This window comes from Condylura cristata, unplaced genomic scaffold (genome assembly GCF_000260355.1).
Source record: "Condylura cristata isolate star-nosed mole 26May11 unplaced genomic scaffold, ConCri1.0 scaffold00008, whole genome shotgun sequence".
In the NCBI taxonomy this organism is placed as follows: Eukaryota; Metazoa; Chordata; class Mammalia; order Eulipotyphla; family Talpidae; genus Condylura; species Condylura cristata.
The window spans coordinates 5967482-5984070 of record NW_004567109.1 but is presented as its reverse complement, the minus strand read 5'-3'; the positions used below and the strand labels follow the sequence as shown (position 1 = coordinate 5984070).

At 58.3% G+C, this 16589-nt stretch overlaps 2 protein-coding genes across 2 annotated transcripts; one reads left to right on the top strand and one right to left on the bottom strand.

Moving 5' to 3' along the window:
- The first annotated feature begins 2353 nt into the window (after positions 1–2353).
- Positions 2354–5920, top strand: HSPB7 (heat shock 27kDa protein family, member 7 (cardiovascular)). Its single transcript, XM_004678532.2, has 3 exons — positions 2354–2612; positions 3103–3236; positions 4306–5920. Exons 1-3 carry the CDS (start codon positions 2408–2410, stop codon positions 4483–4485), a joined length of 519 nt encoding a protein of 172 aa, XP_004678589.1. The 5' UTR covers positions 2354–2407; the 3' UTR covers positions 4486–5920.
- Positions 5921–9612: 3692 nt separating this feature from the next.
- Positions 9613–14004, bottom strand: LOC101631571 (chromosome unknown open reading frame, human C1orf64). The gene is made up of 2 exons (XM_004679346.1): positions 13971–14004; positions 9613–10043 (listed from the first exon to the last, which is right to left on the bottom strand). The coding sequence occupies exons 1-2, from the start codon at positions 14002–14004 to the stop codon at positions 9613–9615; spliced, it is 465 nt and encodes a 154-aa protein (XP_004679403.1).
- Positions 14005–16589: the final 2585 nt, after the last annotated feature.

Sequence of the window (16589 nt, the reverse complement as noted above, 5' to 3'; positions counted from 1 at the left end):
GGCCCACGTGCCAGTCCCCAGGGCCCCCTCATCCACGCAGCGAGGCTTAGAGTCTAGCGGGTCCTTCACCTGAGCCTGGCAGCGCCCTCCCTGCCCAGCACGGGGAGCCTGAATGCCCGGAGCAGGGGCCTGTCTGCCCCATTCATCACAAGACTCCGGAGTCTGGGGCAGTGGCCAGCATGGGCCAGGTGCCCACTAAGTATACCTGCTGAGGGATGCCAGTTCCCTGGGCTGGCAGTGTGGGGAGCAGATGAAGCCAGATTCCTAGGCCTTTCCTGAGACCCCCAATCAGAATCTTGGGGAGAAAGATGAAGAGTCTGTTGGCTGGAATATCTCCCATGTGAGTGGGAGGTGTTAGCAGTTTGGGGTGCAAGGCCTTGGGTCACCTCTGAAGTTCCTCTATCGCTGTGATCTGCAGAGCGAGGCATGCCAGAAACAGGGGAATGACCTTGATGGCTTTTTGCGGTCCCTCCTGGCCAGTGAAGCCAGTGGATGCAGTCAGTATATGTGTGGGTGACAGCTCAGGGTGGGGAAGGGCAGAGCAAGGGGGGGGGGAGGGACGAGTCTGCCCTCCAGCAGCAGTGACTCAGGCTCTCTGCACCGTGACAGCGTGTCTGCATTTAGCCACTGGCTCCTGTTTCCCTGGCGGGAGACAGGCTCGTGGGCCCCCCACCCCACCCCCACTCTGTCCATGTCGCCTCATTGCTGGTGACTTCCTGGCAGCTCGAGTGGAGCCCCTCAGCCAGGGTGGGTGCCGGGCTGGCCAGGACCCTCCAATGGAATGACAGGCCTCTTGCTCCAGCCACTGCCCGGGCCCTCAGTAGCCCGCCAGCCCTGGTGCTCACCCCTATAATGAAGCACCTCAAGGATGAAGCTCTGTGAGAGGCAGACGAAAGATAAATAATACCCACCTTCAGGAGCCCCTGCTCTAGGGGGAGTAAGCCCCTACCTTGGGGGAGCCGCCGGTCTGATGGGGAAGTGGACACAGGCCGAGAAGTCACAGGCACGAGAAACCGTGTCACACCACTGCTGGGGGGAGCCCCCGGGGGGTCCCCGGTGGGCCGCAGCAGTCAGACCTCCCTGGGCAGAAGGACCCTCAGTGACCTGGGGAGGGCGAGGCCCCACAGGGTGACAACACCTGCCACGGGATGGGTGGAGGGTCCTCCTGCCCGGACGGGCTCCCTGCTCGGGCCTAGTCCTGCGTGGTCAGTCCCGGCTCTGCCAGACCCGGGTGAGAGGGGCGGCCCCCTTTGGGCCAGCCTATGTCCACCTGCCTATGTCAGTGGCTGCGGAGTCAGACAGGGTGGGGCCGGCACCCTGGCTCTGCCACTAGCCCCTGCAATCCCTCTGTGAGTCTCCGTTTCCCTGTCTCTAGAATGGGGATAGCACCCCTTCCGGGGCTGGGGGTGCAGAGGGGACCCTGCAGAGCTCCCAGCCGGGAACCAGTGCCCAGGCCCCTCCAGGGCTAGAATAACTGTCTCCTGGGACCCCCGCACCTCCGGCTGAGCTCCTGCACGCCATCCCCAGCAGCTCCTCTGAGCTGGAGGTTGATGACAGCTCCCGAAACATAACCGTCTAGATTTTGAAGGACAATTATCAGATTATCTCCCCTCCTCCTCTGAGTCAGACCCAACCCCAGCCCTGTCTCAGGCGGCCCCTGGGTGTTCTGAGTCAGGGATTGGGGGGGGGGCAGCCTGGAATGAGGCCCGGGGTAGCTGGCAGGGGGACAGCTGCACTTTCTACACCACCCCCCAGGAGCTGGCTCCCTCTTTCCTGAGAGAGGGCTGTAAACACTCACCCCAAGGGAACAAGCCCTTTGTCTCCCTCCTGGGCCCGGCAGGTGGGTCTGCCCCCACCCTGATCTGTCCTGGCAACACCAGGGGCTTGAGCCCCTCATCACCCACCACCCAGATCCTCTTACAAAGGGCTAGAACTGGGGCCCGAGAGGGCTGGAACTGACACACGCCCTGTCCTCAGGGAGCTTCCAGTCTGAGGGGGAGATGCCCAGGCTGACGGGGGAGACAGAGACACAGAAACGCCGGACACAGGCCTCAGGGTGGGCACGGGGGTCTGAGGCCAGCCCCCCACGTCGCCCACACACCCCATGGAGCAGAGGCCCTGCGGCTGGAGTTATCGGCCTGGAATGCAGGCGGTGAGCTCAGCCCTCACGGGCCTGCGTGTGTGGGGCTGTCAGCGGGGCCGTCTCACTGGAGAAGACTTCCAGCCCCCTCTGGGCCACGGAGAGGCCTAAATTTAGCTGGTAGACAAGGGCCTGGCCCTGCGCCCAGGGACTGTCGGGCCTTATAAAGCGCCGGCAGTCAGGGCCCAGCCAGCTCCCTCAGAGGACGCCGCCTGCACCCTCCCGTCCGCACCGCTCGCCTGGCCAGGGCCTGGCCGTCCGCCGTGGATGAGCCACAGAACCTCCTCCACCTTCAGAGCGGAGAGAAGCTTCCACTCCTCCTCTTCGTCGTCGTCCTCTTCCTCTTCTTCGTCCTCCCTGGCCTCCCGCGCCCTCCCGGCCCAGGACCCACCCATGGAGAAGGCCTTGAGCATGTTTTCTGAGGATTTTGGCAGCTTCATGCGGCCCCACTCAGAGCCCCTGGCCTTCCCAGGCAAGTGCTGGCGGCTCTGGGGGGCGGGGGGCGCAGGTAGGGGACACCTGCTCAGGGCACCGTGACAGCTGCCGCGGCTGCCGAGACACCAGGGACGGGTGTGCAGAGCCGGGGCCACCGTGCAGCCCCCGACACACAGAGACAGCGGTGGCCGTGACGCCAGACGGGCCACCAAGGGATGCTCGTGGCCGGAGGGAGGGTCGGTGATGGTGTGAACAGCCCCCAGCCCTGGCTGGACAGGGTGGGAGGAGGGCTGGGAGGCATGACGGGGCACCCAAGCTGCAGGCAGCCCGCTGAAGACGCCGTACATGCACACACCCACCCCCCACCCTCCCCAGAAAAGGCAGAGGCGAGAGACGAGGTGCAGGCCAGGAGCTCGGGAGCTGCGCTAAGGGGGAGATCAGGCCTGGGGGGCCCCGTCGCCCCAGTCGTGGAGCCTGGATGCTGGATGCAAACCTGCCTGTGCTGAGCTCACTGAGTCCTCCCACAGCCCGTCCCGGGGGGCCCGGCAACATCAAGACGCTGGGAGACGCCTACGAGTTCGCGGTGGACGTGAGCGACTTCTCTCCCGAAGACATCATTGTCACCACCTCCAACAACCACATCGAGGTGCGGGCCGAGAAGGTGAGCCTGGCCCACAGCCTGGACCCCGGCTCCACACCGGTGCCCTCTCCTGGTGTCTCCCCTCCGTCTTGCCCTGAGCCCCTGGGCCCTGACCAGTGCCCCCCACGCCCCGGGGCAAGCTGGAGACCCTGTTCCTGTAGCTTGTGGGCAGGGGACCTGGTTGATTCTGCCTCTCTCTGCCCCAAAGCTCCCAAATCCTTTCTCTAGGGAGCCAGGGGGAGAGAATGCAGGCGGGGGCTCCCTGAGATGGGAGGGAGGGCAGAGGGGAGGCGTGGCTGAGTGGCTGAGTGAGGCGGGCAGGTGGGGGGCTCACCTGGGCGAGGGTGGGGAGCAGTTCCCTCAAATGACAGCCTTCGAGCTTTCTCCCCCCCTGGGCCCAGAGGCCCTGCGCCACTCTGGGTCCCCTGACCTGGGCCCCAGGCAAAGGTCCTGCAGGTCTGGCCCAGTATCTGCACCCAACGGGCACTGGTGCCTGTGCCGCAGAGGAGGGCGTGGTGCGTCCTGACCTGGGAAGGCGCCATAGCAACGCCTGCCGGGTCCAGGAGGTCTGCTCAGGACTTCCTCTGGGTCTCCGCGGCCTGGCCTCCTCCCCTGAGCACGAGAGCTGGACGCCTAGACACCCTCGCCAGGAAGCCAAGGACTGGACACCGGGACCAGCAGGCAGCACGTGCCAGCTCTGCCACCCCCGCCAATGACTCAGCCTCAGCCGCCTCGGGCTCCCCTGGACACTATGTGCCGGCCGGGCCGTGGGGGAGGGGCCAGCGGGTACCCAAGGGGGCACGGGTCTGCTCTGCGCCATCTCTTCCTGCTCAGAAGCCCCAGCGTCGGCAGGAGCCCACCAAGCCCCTTGCCCATCCTTGGGAACCGCCGATGCTCCTCGAAGCCCCTCGGCCTGCCGCCCCGCCCGCGGCCGGCCTCTCTGCCAGGCCTCTGCCCTGAGACTAGACCCCTCCGGTCTGTGGGTGCCCTGCTGGGGCGGGCTGGGAAGAAGGCACCTGCTGCAAAGGGCTGTGGTTTGGACGGAGCAGGAAGGGTGGTGCGGCCTGCCCTGACCCATGCCCTCCTCCAGCTGGCGGCTGACGGCACGGTCATGAACACCTTTGCACACAAGTGTCAGCTGCCGGAGGACGTGGACCCCACATCGGTGACCTCGGCCCTGAGGGAGGACGGCAGCCTCACCATCCGCGCGAGGCGCCACCCGCACTCAGAGCACGTCCAGCAGACCTTCCGGACAGAGATAAAAATCTGAGGGACATCCCTTCCCCCCTCCCCCCGACTCCCCTGCCCAGTCCCCCACTGGCCTGCCAGAAAAGTTTTCCCAACCCCCTGCAGGACAGCTTCCAGAACATCTCAGCCCAGGTCCAGACCCCAGGTGGGTCATCCCCCCAAAAAACTGAGTCTTCTGCTCTGCCCAGGGCAGGCCAGGGACTGCCCTGGCCTCACCCTTGGCCGCCGATACCACAGGTGGCCTCTTTTATGCAAAGCAGAACAGAAGGTGGGGTGGGGAAGGGGACACCCCAGAGACCTCACTGTGGGGGAAGGGCCGCTGGGACAGGCAGGAACTCTGGGGGAATCATCTGCAGGACAGTAAATTCTTTTGTCTATGGAACCTCTGCAGGACAGGGAAGGGGGTGCCCTGGGCCCTAAGGAGGGAGAGTAAGAATAGAGGGAGACAGGCAGCAGCCCCCCCCGTCTGACTTGGGAGACCAGGGGCACCAGGAGGCCAGAGGGACAGCCAAGATGGGGGAGCCTCCCTTCTGCCACTCCCTGAGCCCCACCCAGCGCCGGGCCCTGCCACGGGCGCCCCCAGCCAGCCAGCTGTGTCCAGGCAGGGCCTCGCGTGTCTGCGTCTCGTGGGGTTTTTCCAGCACAGCGGGTTCGTGACAAAATCGCCTCCTGCCTGCCACCTGCTTGAGCCCCAGGCGAGGCTGGCGAGGGGCCCCTGGTGCTTCTCCCTCCCATCCCCGGGCCCGGGCTCCTGGGGCTGCCTCCACTGCCCGGGTCACTCCACCAGGTCGGGGAGAGGGGGCGGGGGCTTCGGGTCCTCCAGATGGGACCCCAGCTCTTGCCCGTCTTCCCCTGTGGCAAGTTTCCCCCCATTCTTCCGTTAATCTATGAATCTACAGACTGTGTTCTGCACACCGCATTGCATAGCATAACCATGGGTGGAGGCCGGATCCAGAACATTCTAACAGCAAATTTACAATCTCTACTTTTCTCAGTGGGAGAGCCAGTGCCCAACGTGCGTGCCCGGCTTACATGCTACAAGCGGGGTCTGAACCCCAGACATCAAACCAACACCCCGCTGTCCTGAGGAAGTTCCCTCACTCGCTCCCCTTGGCCTGTGTACCCTGCTCCCACATCTTCCTGCTGGCCCAGGCCTCAGTCATAGAGAGGGGTCCCTGCTCCAGGGCAGGGACCTCTAGTCAGCCCCCCCACTCTGGGGATCCCCCCGCCCACAGCGACTTGGCTGTCACCCACAGACAGAAGCAAGGTGAGGTGTGAGGGGTGGCTCAGGGTGGGCCAGGCCCCCACCCCCACCCCGAGCAAGTGGCAGGGCCTGCTTCTGCCCGCTGTACCCTCAGCGTTCTGTGGGGTGACCCTTCAGCCCTGCCACTCTGGGCCCTTAGGGGACGACTGGGGCAGGGAGGGTCCTGGCATTGTACCCTGCGCACAATAAACAACCGAATCAGACTTCTGGAGATCACCTGCCTGGCGTTCTCAACCTTGGTGGGAGGGGGCTGGGGGCTGCAGGCAGGGGTGGGAAGGTGCAGGACAAAGGGGGCATACCTTCCTGGAGACTGGGGGACAGGAGGGGTGGGCGAGCCCTGGTAGCTGAGGTAAAACTCGACCCTGCAGAAATGTGGGTGTCCTCTGGTCGCCTCCCCTGGCTCCAGACCCACCAGGGCAGGAATCAGGAATTATCCCCGAAAAGCCTTGCACGGTCACCTCCTGTTGCAGCCGCAGACAGCGTCCCGGGGAGTGAGGACCCCCAAAGTCGCCGCCCTCTTGAAGCCCAGGTCCCAGATGAGTCAGAGGCCCAGAGAGGCTGGGTGACTGGCCCAGGGCTGCACAGTCCTGGAGGCAGAATCAAGCTGGGGACTGGCTCGTTCGGAGCACCTGAGCGCACCCAGGAGGGGGTCCCCACCCCAGTCCTCCCACCCCAGTCCTCCGAGCGCGGCTGAAATCGAGCGCCAGGGCTCCCCTACGCGGCGGGCTGCTGCGGGGAGGCGGGGGAGGAAGGGGCCGCGGTATTTCCAGCCTCCGTGACTCACTGATTCCGTCAGGCTATTTGCAGCCCGACACTCAAGCGCGAGTGGGGGGTGGGGTGGGGGAGGGGCGGGCAGCTCCCCTCTCCCCCGCTCCCACCCGGGCTGGGGCTCACCTTGGCATCCTACCGCGGCGAAGTCCCTCCCTCCGCCACCCGCAGTCGGGGCTGGAAAGGGGTGCTCCCCAAAACAACAGAAGCATTGCATACTCCCCACGCCCATCCCCAGACCCCAACAGCCCCTTCCCCAGACTGAGGCTCTCGGGGTGAGAGTTCCCTTGGGGGGGGGGGGGACCGATTACCGTAATGAGGGAGGGAGCCCGAGGGCCAAGGTGACCCTGCGGCGAGGAGGGCTGGAAGGGGGGCCCCAGCAGGCCGGTCTTTCAACGGCTCCGCCCCCTGGCGCAGGGGCTGACCTCGGCTGCTCGGTTCCCGGCGCCCCTCGCCCTTTCCAGGCTAAATATAGGCTGGCTGCAGGCCCCGCGCCCCGCCCCCCTGTGCAGAATAATTATAGCCGTCCCATTCATCGAGTGCTTAGCGTACGCCAAAGCCCCGCTTGTCCCCACAACAATCCCGCAGGTATGTACCGAGGAGCACGTGAAGGCTCGGAGAGGTCAGCCCCCTGGCCAAGGTCACCCAGCCTGGGGTGGCTGGGATTTGGTTCCAGTGGATGCTTCCACAAAGCCCTCCGCTGGGCCAGCCCAGATCACGCCTCACCACCAGGCGCCAGGCAACCCCGCCTGCCCCACCCGGACTTGGGAACCCAGATGGGGGACTTGGCTATCGTCCAGCTTTGGGGGTAACCCTGGGCAGGGGGCAGGGGAAGCTGGACAGGTGCTGCCCCTCAGGGCTGGAGACTGAGAATCCCCGTCAGGCCTTGGCAGGGAGGACTTAGGTTGTCCCTTGGCCCAGGCCAAGGCCCTCCTCCTCCAGGAAGCCCGCTGGAGCTGCGGGTGCTGTTTAGGGTGGCACTGCTGGCCTCCTACCCTGTGAGTGGCCAGCTGCTTTTCCCTGAGGCCCTACGGAGGGTGCACCCAGGACAGCCATCCTTGGGAATTGGGTGGGACTCCGTAGGGTGCTCCTGGAAGGCCGCGAAACAGGCTACTGGGCACAGAGAGAAGAGGGCAGGACACACATCTCCCCTCTCCCCACCCTCCTTTCCTCCCGGGTTTCCCATACAGGTCTTGACCACCCGCTCTGTGCAGGCTGGGAGGCACTGGACAGGGAGGCACTGGACACTGGCCGGGACTACACATGGCTGGCAGACTAGAACTGTTGTGGGGAGAGCAGGGTGAGGAAGGATAGTGGGCCCGAGGGAGGGTGTCGGGGGGGGGCACCAGGACAAGAGCTCCCTTCACCGACTCCCTTTCACTCCCTGGTACAAGGAAGACTTGACTTGTTTGGTCTTTCAACAGATTTCTGTTATTGCTCCAGTGTGGCTTGTGGATCATGTTCTGAAGTCCAAGCCCCTCCTCTTCAGCCCTGGCTGTCTCGCGTTAGCTGAGTGACCTTGGGTCCACTGCTTAACTCACCTGAGCCTCAGTTTCCTCATCTGTAAAATGGAACAGCACCTCACAGGTTGTGGTGAAGAGACACACTGAGCTGTGCGCTGACAGGACTTAGCTCAGTGCCTGTTCTGGAAAGCTCCACACCAAAGGCTTGCTCCATCACTATTCAGTTTCACAGAGCACTGGTTTCTGGAACGTTCTCTCAGTCCTCCTGTGTGCCCCTCAGTGCGGGGTCCTCTCAGCCCTCACGTTGCCAGGCCCTGGCTGGGTCCTGGGGAAACGGCGCTCTGTCTCCTCCTTCGACAAGAGAGCCCAGCTTCGCCCTCAGGCTGCGGGGGTTCGGGCTTGGACCTTGCCTCTTGCTGGCGATGTCGTACATGGCTGCACCTTTGTTTCCTCATCTCTAAAATGGCAGGAAAACCTGTACCCACCTTGGGACCTGGGATGAACTGAGATGGCACGCGGTGCCACAAAATATCTGGTCAGCAGCCCTAATCTCAACGCCTGTTCCATAGGGGGGGACCAACGCTGCCCCACTGATTTAATCCTGAAGTGTGCTGTGATCTGGCATAAACTCTCATGATGCCGATGAAAGTGCTGTGTAGAATGAAACTTGGTTTCCACAACCATGGCGGCTGGTCTGGTACTGAGCCTGTGCGCACAGGTGAGCAGATACGCTCTCCCCATCCTCCCTGCTGTCCTCCCCTCCCCCCTCCTCCCCCCCCCCCCCCCCCCCCCCCCCCCCTGCCCGCCGCCCCTCCCGTGCCCCGCCGGGGCCCACGCTCTCCGCCTGGTGATAGGGCGACACCTGCTGGTGAAAAGCTAGAGGTGCAGCCACAGACCTCACCCTTCCCTGCTGGAGCGGCTCGAATTCGCGTTAGGCTCTTCAAGCTCCGTGACACTCAGCTGGGGAGCTACACCCGGGCGGGGTGGGTCCGTGTCATCCTGACGACACCATCACCACCTCTGAGCCCAAACCATCACCGCCCTTTGCCGGGACTCGGGCTCAGCCTCCTACTTCCTCGCCTGCCTTCTGTGGTATCTGGAGCTAGAGGAATTCTTTCCAAAGGTAGGTCCGCTCATCCACGCTGTCCTGTTTCCACCAGAGCCCACCTGAGAGTAAACTTTAAAGGCCTGTGAAGCTGGCGCGATGTGGTTCCTGCCGCCTTTCTGGGGTCTGTATCCCACAGGTACACTGTCCCCACACAGCACTTGTTTGTGGGTTCCCAAACCAGCTTTATTTATCTGTTAAATGTCTGACCGCCCCCCTCACCACCACCAAGAGCGTGAGTTCCAAGAGGCTGTGGCGTTTCTCCAGCACCTGCAGGGCAGGGGGTGTGGAAGCTGCTCCCCTGGACTGTGGGGATGGACTCCTGGTGGGCCGCCTTCTCCTGCTGAGTGGCCCAGGAAGGAAGCGGGTCTTGCGGGCGGTGGGCGGGGAGAGGGGTTTGTTTCAGGCGCACTTCTAGGGCTCTGATGCGCTTAGCTGGGCTCTGGCAGGAAAGACTGTGTGTGGCTGGTGAGGGGAGTGGGCTCCGGCAGTGACAGCCTGTCGCTGGGCAGCCTGCTGGCCTGACACCTGCAGACCAGGCCCCGCCAGTTAATCGGCTCTCCCACAGACACAGGAGGAGAGGAGCCCTTTGAGGGAGTCCTTGACTGCTCCCCAGGCAGAGTGTCTCACAGACACAGTCTTCGGGGGACTCCCCTTGGCTTCAGGAGCCTCCTGGGGGCAGAGGGGGCTGACGGGAGTGGAAGCCGGGACCACAGGCCCTCCGAAGGCTGGCAGGGCCCCCCTGGCCTGAGCACGGTTCCCTCCACCCAGGGGGGCCTCGTGGGCCAGATGGGGCTGGGTTTCCCCACAGAAGAAGATGTAGGTCTTCATTGGAGGGGGGGCAGGCCCTAGGTGGGGGCTGAGGGCCAGGTCCCGCACTGGGGGTGATAGCAGGGAGAGCTGCTTCCCACGAGAACAGTCGATCATAAAGGTGAGGTGAGCCCTGGGGGTGGCCTTCAGAGGGCAGGCCAGCCTCCCACCTGGAAGGGAGGAAAGGTCACAGGTGTATGTAGGCATTGCCAGCGTATGACCTCACGATTCGGGTTTATTCAGCCCCCTCCACTTAACAAGGGGGGTCCCTGCGTCTGGTCTTACCCAGAGAGAAGACAGTGGAATCTGAGTATGGATTTCAGCGTCAGAAAGAGCTGAACTGCTTGGTTTTTGTCCTCTTAGATTTTGGGCTCCTTAAGGGGATCTTCCCATGGCTTCCCACATATAAATATACATATATATATATATTTTAAAGATTATTTATTTATGCATACAAGAGCTGTGGCGTAGTTGTGGAGGGAGTGAGAGGATTCACCAGAGACAGTGTGGTGAACGGAACAGGTGGATCTACTGAATCTGCTGCTGAGGGGAGCAGCCGGGAGACAGGCGAGTCTCTGAGCCATGTGGGTCACTCCCTGGCTGAGGATTGAACTTGTGCTGCAGTGGCTACAGATAGCTTCATAGTGCTGAGACTTAACCCTTTGCACCACCAGGGAGCCCCCACATTGCTGTAAACAATGCAGGGACTCATATTGAATTTTGAGGCTGACTTTGTAAAATGCTGAATGAATGAACATCTGAAGTAATCACTTGTTATGGTATTTGACAAATAAGTGACTAGTCACCCCCCAGTGAAGGGTCAGAATAAATATAGAGAACTCTTCCTAGATGGATGGGGTCCGTTTCTCTACCACCTGGTGTGATCATTTTTTTTTAAAAGGTTTATTTGTGCATACAGAACTGGGGTACAGGCCAGAGGCTCAGGGGCGGCGAGAGGCTTTACCAGAGACAGAGTGGGGAGCAGAACAGGCAGATCAACGAAGTACACTGCTGAGGGGAGCAGCGGGCGGGCCAGGAGAGGTCTGTAGCCCCTGGGGTCACCTCTGGGGAGGGAAGGAACTCATGCGGAAGTGGCTTCAGCTTCTTAGTGCTGCGCTTTAACCCTCTGCGTCACCAGGGAGAACCCTGTTGATTGCTTTGTGAGGAAATAATAACTTAGGAATGATTCAAGGACACTTTGGACACTTTGATGTCCGAGTAGGGAGAGTCGCAAAAGTGATTTCTTTGAAGAGGTTGACGGTTGGAGAACTGAATTCGTCAGCCTCAGGGAACTTCCCTGTTTCCCTGCGTCACCATATGGCCTCCTCCTTCTGTGTCCAAAGAACTTGTTTGTTCTCTCATTGCTCAAATCTAACAACTATTGGTGTTTGAGCTTCTACTGTGGGCTTGGCGCTTTGCATAGTTATTTTTAATTTTACATCCAGTACAACTATCATTTTAATCCCAACCCCATGAAGTATTGCCTCAACTTTATAGCTGAGTAAGATGCCCAATAACTGCCTGCATGGCACATTTATTTATATCTAGTCGTGACAAATAATTATGATAGGATAATTAAAGCATAATTGATCAATGCTTTACTACTGGGATGTCAGAAACGCACTGACAATTCAGAAGAAAGTCTAATGTTTCCTATACATCCAGAGAAAACATTCTTTGTCAACATGAAAAAGAAGAGAAGGAATTTTAGACTAAAAGGGAAGCAAAAGTATATGTTGTGTTTGAAGGCCAATGAGCAAATCCAGAGGTCCTAAGGGAAGTTCATATGGATAAAGGGGAAATTGGCCAACACCCAAAGAGAACCTGTATCAAGAACAGATAAGAAGGTTGAGGACAGAGGTAGCAAAAGAAAACTAGAAAAAATCCAGATGGAGGTCTAGGTGCTAGAAAAGCAAGGAAAAAAATAGTGTCACAAAAGGTAAGGGAGCGCTCCCCGGTGGCACATTGGGTTAAAGCACCGTATTATGAAGCTCTCCCCGTAGCCACTGCAGCACGAGTTCGATCCCCGGCCAGGGAGCTGACCCACATGGCGCAGCAGACCTCTCCTGACCTGCTCACTGCTCCCCTCAGCAGTGTACTTTGTCGATCTGCCTGTTCTGCTCCCCACTCTGTCTCTAGTGAAAACTCTCATTCACACCTCTGACCTGTACCCCAGTTCTGTAAGCATAAATAAATAAATCTTAAAAAAAAAAAAAAAAAAGCAAAGGAGGGAATTATGTTAGATTTCCCGGGAAGTCAAAGTTTGTTTATATTCTAGTTTGTGGACTTTGTAAGCTCCTCATTTAATTATTCACCAAATAGCAGGCATTGGGTTGGTTATATGTCAACCAATGTGCTTGACTGTGCAAATACAAAGATGAAGACTGGATGGTAGAGCACATTTAAATTGAAGAGAGGGTCTCCCTGACACTTAGCGAAGGGGTTACATCTCAGAGCTGCCACTGCTGCAGCGCAGGTTCCATCCCTGGGCAGGGAGCTGACCCACAGGGCACAGCAGACCTCTCCTGTCTCCCCGCTGCTCCCCTCAGCAGTGTATTGTTGTCATTCTGCCTGTTCTGCTCCCCGCTCTGTCTCTGGTGAGTTCTGTCACCCTGTCCCCCACACTTCTGGCTTGTGCCCCTGATCTTTTATACTTTACCAGTGCCCCCAATTCAGCTGTGTCCAGCTCTTCATCACCACGCAGAAAGGAGACCCAGGAGAGGGCTGCTGCGCCATGTGGGTCAGCTCCCTGGCCGGGGTGGAACCAGACTGCAGCAATGCAGCTCTGAGACGTAACCCCTAGGGCCACCATGGAGGCCCATAAAGGCAGTCTCCCCCAGTACCAGCGGCCCACCTTCTCGGGGAACAGAGCCCAAGGTCTCTGAGCTTCTCTACTGCACAAGTCAGTATCTGGGCACTGATTAACGTGCAAATTCTGGGGCTGGGCTGGGAGGCTGAGACTGCATTTGTAACAGTCTTGTGGGGTGCCGGGGCTTCTGCGAGCAGTGAGATCCTCCAGGAGGAAAAGGCCTGGCCTGGACACTTTTTTTTTTTTTTTTAAGATTTATTTATTTGTGCATACAGAACTGGGGTACAGGCCAGAGGCTCGGGGCAGTGAGAGGCTTCACCAGAGACAGAGTGGGGAACAGAACAGGCAGATCAACGAAGTACACTGCTGAGGGGAGCAGCGGGCGGGTCAGGAGAGGTCTGCCACGCCATGTGATCTCCTCCGGGGCAGGCGGGAATCGAACTCATGCGGAAGCGGCTTTACATTCTTAATGCTGTGCTTTAACCCACTGCGCCACCAGGGAGGGCCACCTGGACACTTTTTTAAGTGAAGCGTCGCAAGGGTTGGTGATCCTCGCTGGGCCCCGGAGCTCCCCCATCGCTCCTGGAATCTTGTGCACAGCCTCCGAAGGCACCCTCAACGCCGGGTCCCATCTACCCTGGAGATCCCTGCTCCATGTTTCTCCTGTGACCTCCCTACGCAGTTCAAGATGCAGCACAGGGAGAAGCCTGGGACCCATCAGTAGGTTTATTGATAAAGAAAGGGCCTGAGTGGGTCTGTCTGGATCTGTGCTCTTAATAAGGGAATTTTGGGGGGCCTCTCTGGTGGCACAAGGGGTTCAAGTGCAGCACTGTGAAGCAATCCACAGCCACTGAAGCTAGAGCTCTATCCCAACCAGGGAGATGACCCACATGCACAGGGTATGGCAGACTTCTCCTCACCCGCTGCTTCCTCAGCAGTGTACTTCGGTCAGTCTGCCAGTTCTGTTTCCCTGTGTCTGCACACCCCTACATGTCTGGCCTGTACCCCAGTTCTTGTGTGCATAAATAAATAAATCTTTAAAAAAAGAAAAAGGAACTTGGTGAGTTCCCAGATAATGAACTAGTCCGTTGTCTTCATTACGTCCCAGCCAGACTCAGGTTTAGAGGGAAGCTTATGTGCTGGTATTTGGTTAGCAGTGGAAATGGACGAAGCCCACACCTACTTGAGAATCCTGGTAGTCCAGGAGGAGGGTGCCTGCCCTCTGACCCCTTCCCCCAGCTCCCCCCAGCCAGTCCTGCAAGGCTGGGAGACCCTCGCAGCTTCCTACCTGAGCTGGTCACCAGGTCTGTCTCAAGGTCCATGTTTTTGGGGCTGGTGCTCTCGTCCCTGGGGTCTTGGAGGGGACCGTTCTGCAGCCTCAGTGCCTGACTCTGGCACAGGCTGTGACCCCCCACCTCCAGGATATGCTCCCCACCCAAGCACCAGATCTCTTTATCTTTTTACCGGATCCGGATCTGCTGAGTGAATTCCACCTCAGCACAGGAACTGGCCTGGGGCAGCTAAAGGATTCTTTGATCAAGCAATTGGGTTATGTCAACAGGGATTGTTGTGAGGTTGTGCTGGAAGGCAGATCTACCAAACACAAGCTGTTTCTTCCACCTCCAGCTGTTTCCTGATTTGGGACAGGCCTTGGAATCTTCCAGCCAGATTTCAGTCTCCCAAACCTCAATCATGCCAGCATCACCATTTGCTTTTGCCTACATGAGTGTTCACAGACCGCTACTTACCCTACGTGTTCTTAGTCTGTCCAGGCGGCCAGAGACTGGGGGGGGCTGAACCACCATTCATTTCTCCTGGCTCTGGATGCTGGTGCTGTACCAGTGTGATCCCCAGGAAAGGGGAGGTTCTAGGTTCCCTGCCTCCCGCCCTCCCCCCAAAAGGAGAAAGGATCTGAGGAGAGAAGAATCTGGAGAGGAGGCTGAGGAGGAAAGAATCAGGATGGAGCCAGAGGAGACTGAGGGAGGCGCATGGAGCAGAGACAGGAGAAGAAACTGCTGCTTCTTGGCCCTGGACTGGTTGAAACAGACATGGGTGAGAGAGGTGTGGGGAGGTGACTTTATCTTGATTTTGATTGTGCTATTTTTCTCCCAGACTTGTCTGGCCATTTCTGACCCTTTTCTATGGGTCCCTGCCGACAGGTGCTTTAGACTGGCGATGGGCTTTCGGGCCTTGCTCTGGGCCAGTCCCTTCTGGGTGGACTTTCACCCACGAGGGGACGGGTAACTTTGGGTATTTGATTTAGAAACTGTGTTCTTTGTCTTTTCTGTATTGCACATTCATTGTAATAAAGTTCCTTTCCATTAAAGGTCTTATGTCTTGTCTTGCTGCGGCAGATGGCAGAACCTACTTAGAGCAGGCAAGTTTGGGGGTTCAGTGGAGCCCCTGCCCTGTAAAAGTACCTGCAGATGTTGGTTGTTTTGGATAGAAAGCCAGGTGTAGGCCAGAGGCACAGGGGCACCAGAGGCAGAGTGGAGAACAGAACAGGTGGATTTACTGAAATACACTTTGCTAAGAGAAGCAGTGGAAGAGACAGGAGAGGTCTGGGCACAAAGAAGGGGTTGAGGGTTGAGGCCTTTTTTTTTTTTAAAGTGTTTTTGGGAGTTTTTCAAGAGTGGAGAGTCAGTTGGGTCCAGTTAGTGCTGGGATATATGGTGTTGAACTTTGACACAAAATTTGTCCTAGTCCTGCTTTCAAATTCATGGTCAAAATGGTCAGTCTTGGGCCTTTCCTGGTGGTGCAGTGGGTTAAAGCACAGTACAAAGAAGCTTTTCCAGCCACTGCAGCACGAGTTCAATCCCCGGCCAGGTAGGTGACCCACAGGGCTCAGCAGGTCTCTTTTGTCCCGCCCACTGCTCCCTCAGCATGTGTTTCATTCCATCTGCCTGTTCTGCTCCCCACTTTGTCTCTGGTGACTCCTCGCCTCATGCACTCCCCCACCCCACATCTGGCCTGTACCCCAGTTCTTATGTGCATAAATAAAAAAATCTTTTTAAAAAAGATCAGTCTTATAGCCTGGTTCCCATGGCAACCTTATCAACTCTCCTATCTATTTAAGCCTCCCAAACCTTCCTGCTGGGCAAAGGGGACTTAGATATAATCTCATTAAAAGGCATCAGGAGGTTGACGTTTGGTGAGGATGAGCTTACTGTCATTGAAGGGTGAGTTTTTGCTGGGTGCTCCTGTGGCCCAAAGGGGCAAGAGCTCTCTCTGATCTCAGCATGGGGCTCCCCACTTGGCACTATGTACCTCCAAACACCCTACTTCTAATACCATCACCCTGGGGATTACGTTTCAGATATTATTTTGGGGGGATACATTCAATTCACAGCATCCTTTAAGTAAGCCAACTGTTTTAACTGGAAAGAACTACCCATTACAAGGAAAACTGGCCTAACTGTTGAGTGTGTCACACACGGCTACCTGTGTGACCGTATATGGGCGATAGTACAAGGACCAGGCCTCGCATCCAGGTGCACAGCACCACGTCAGCTTTCTAGAATCTGAACCTAAAGCCTATATGAGAGACACTTTCTCCTACAGCACTCACAGTAGCTGCGGACCCCACCCTAGGGGTTGGGTCTGTCTCAATAAATTCTACTCGTTCAGTCTTTCTTCCTTGCGGCCAGTCACAGAAATCAGGACAAAACAATAGCTACATTAAGTGGAAACATTACTTCTATAAATACTATAGGTGGCACATTCTTCATCCTTCTCCATGAGTAATCAAGAAAACATCAGACAAGTTAGTGAAGGAAAATCAATAATTTTAAAAAAATTTAAGATTTAGTTATGCGGCCCTCCCTGGTGGCGCAGCGGGTTAAAGCACAGCACTGAGAAGCTAAAGCCACTTCCGCATGAGTTCGATTCCCGCCTGCCCCGGAGGTGA

Excerpts from the sequence above, each read along its gene's own strand:
- HSPB7 (XM_004678532.2), top strand. The coding sequence starts at position 2,408 with ATGAGCCACAGAACCTCCTCCACCTTCAGAGCGGAGAGAAGCTTCCAC. Across the intron at positions 2,613-3,102 it reads AGAGCCCCTGGCCTTCCCAG|CCCGTCCCGGGGGGCCCGGC; the intron begins GCAAGTGCTGGC and ends GTCCTCCCACAG. Across the intron at positions 3,237-4,305 it reads TCGAGGTGCGGGCCGAGAAG|CTGGCGGCTGACGGCACGGT; the intron begins GTGAGCCTGGCC and ends GCCCTCCTCCAG.
- LOC101631571 (XM_004679346.1), bottom strand. The coding sequence starts at position 14,004 with ATGGACCTTGAGACAGACCTGGTGACCAGCTCAG. Across the intron at positions 10,044-13,970 it reads AGACCTGGTGACCAGCTCAG|GTGGGAGGCTGGCCTGCCCT; the intron begins GTAGGAAGCTGC and ends CCTCCCTTCCAG.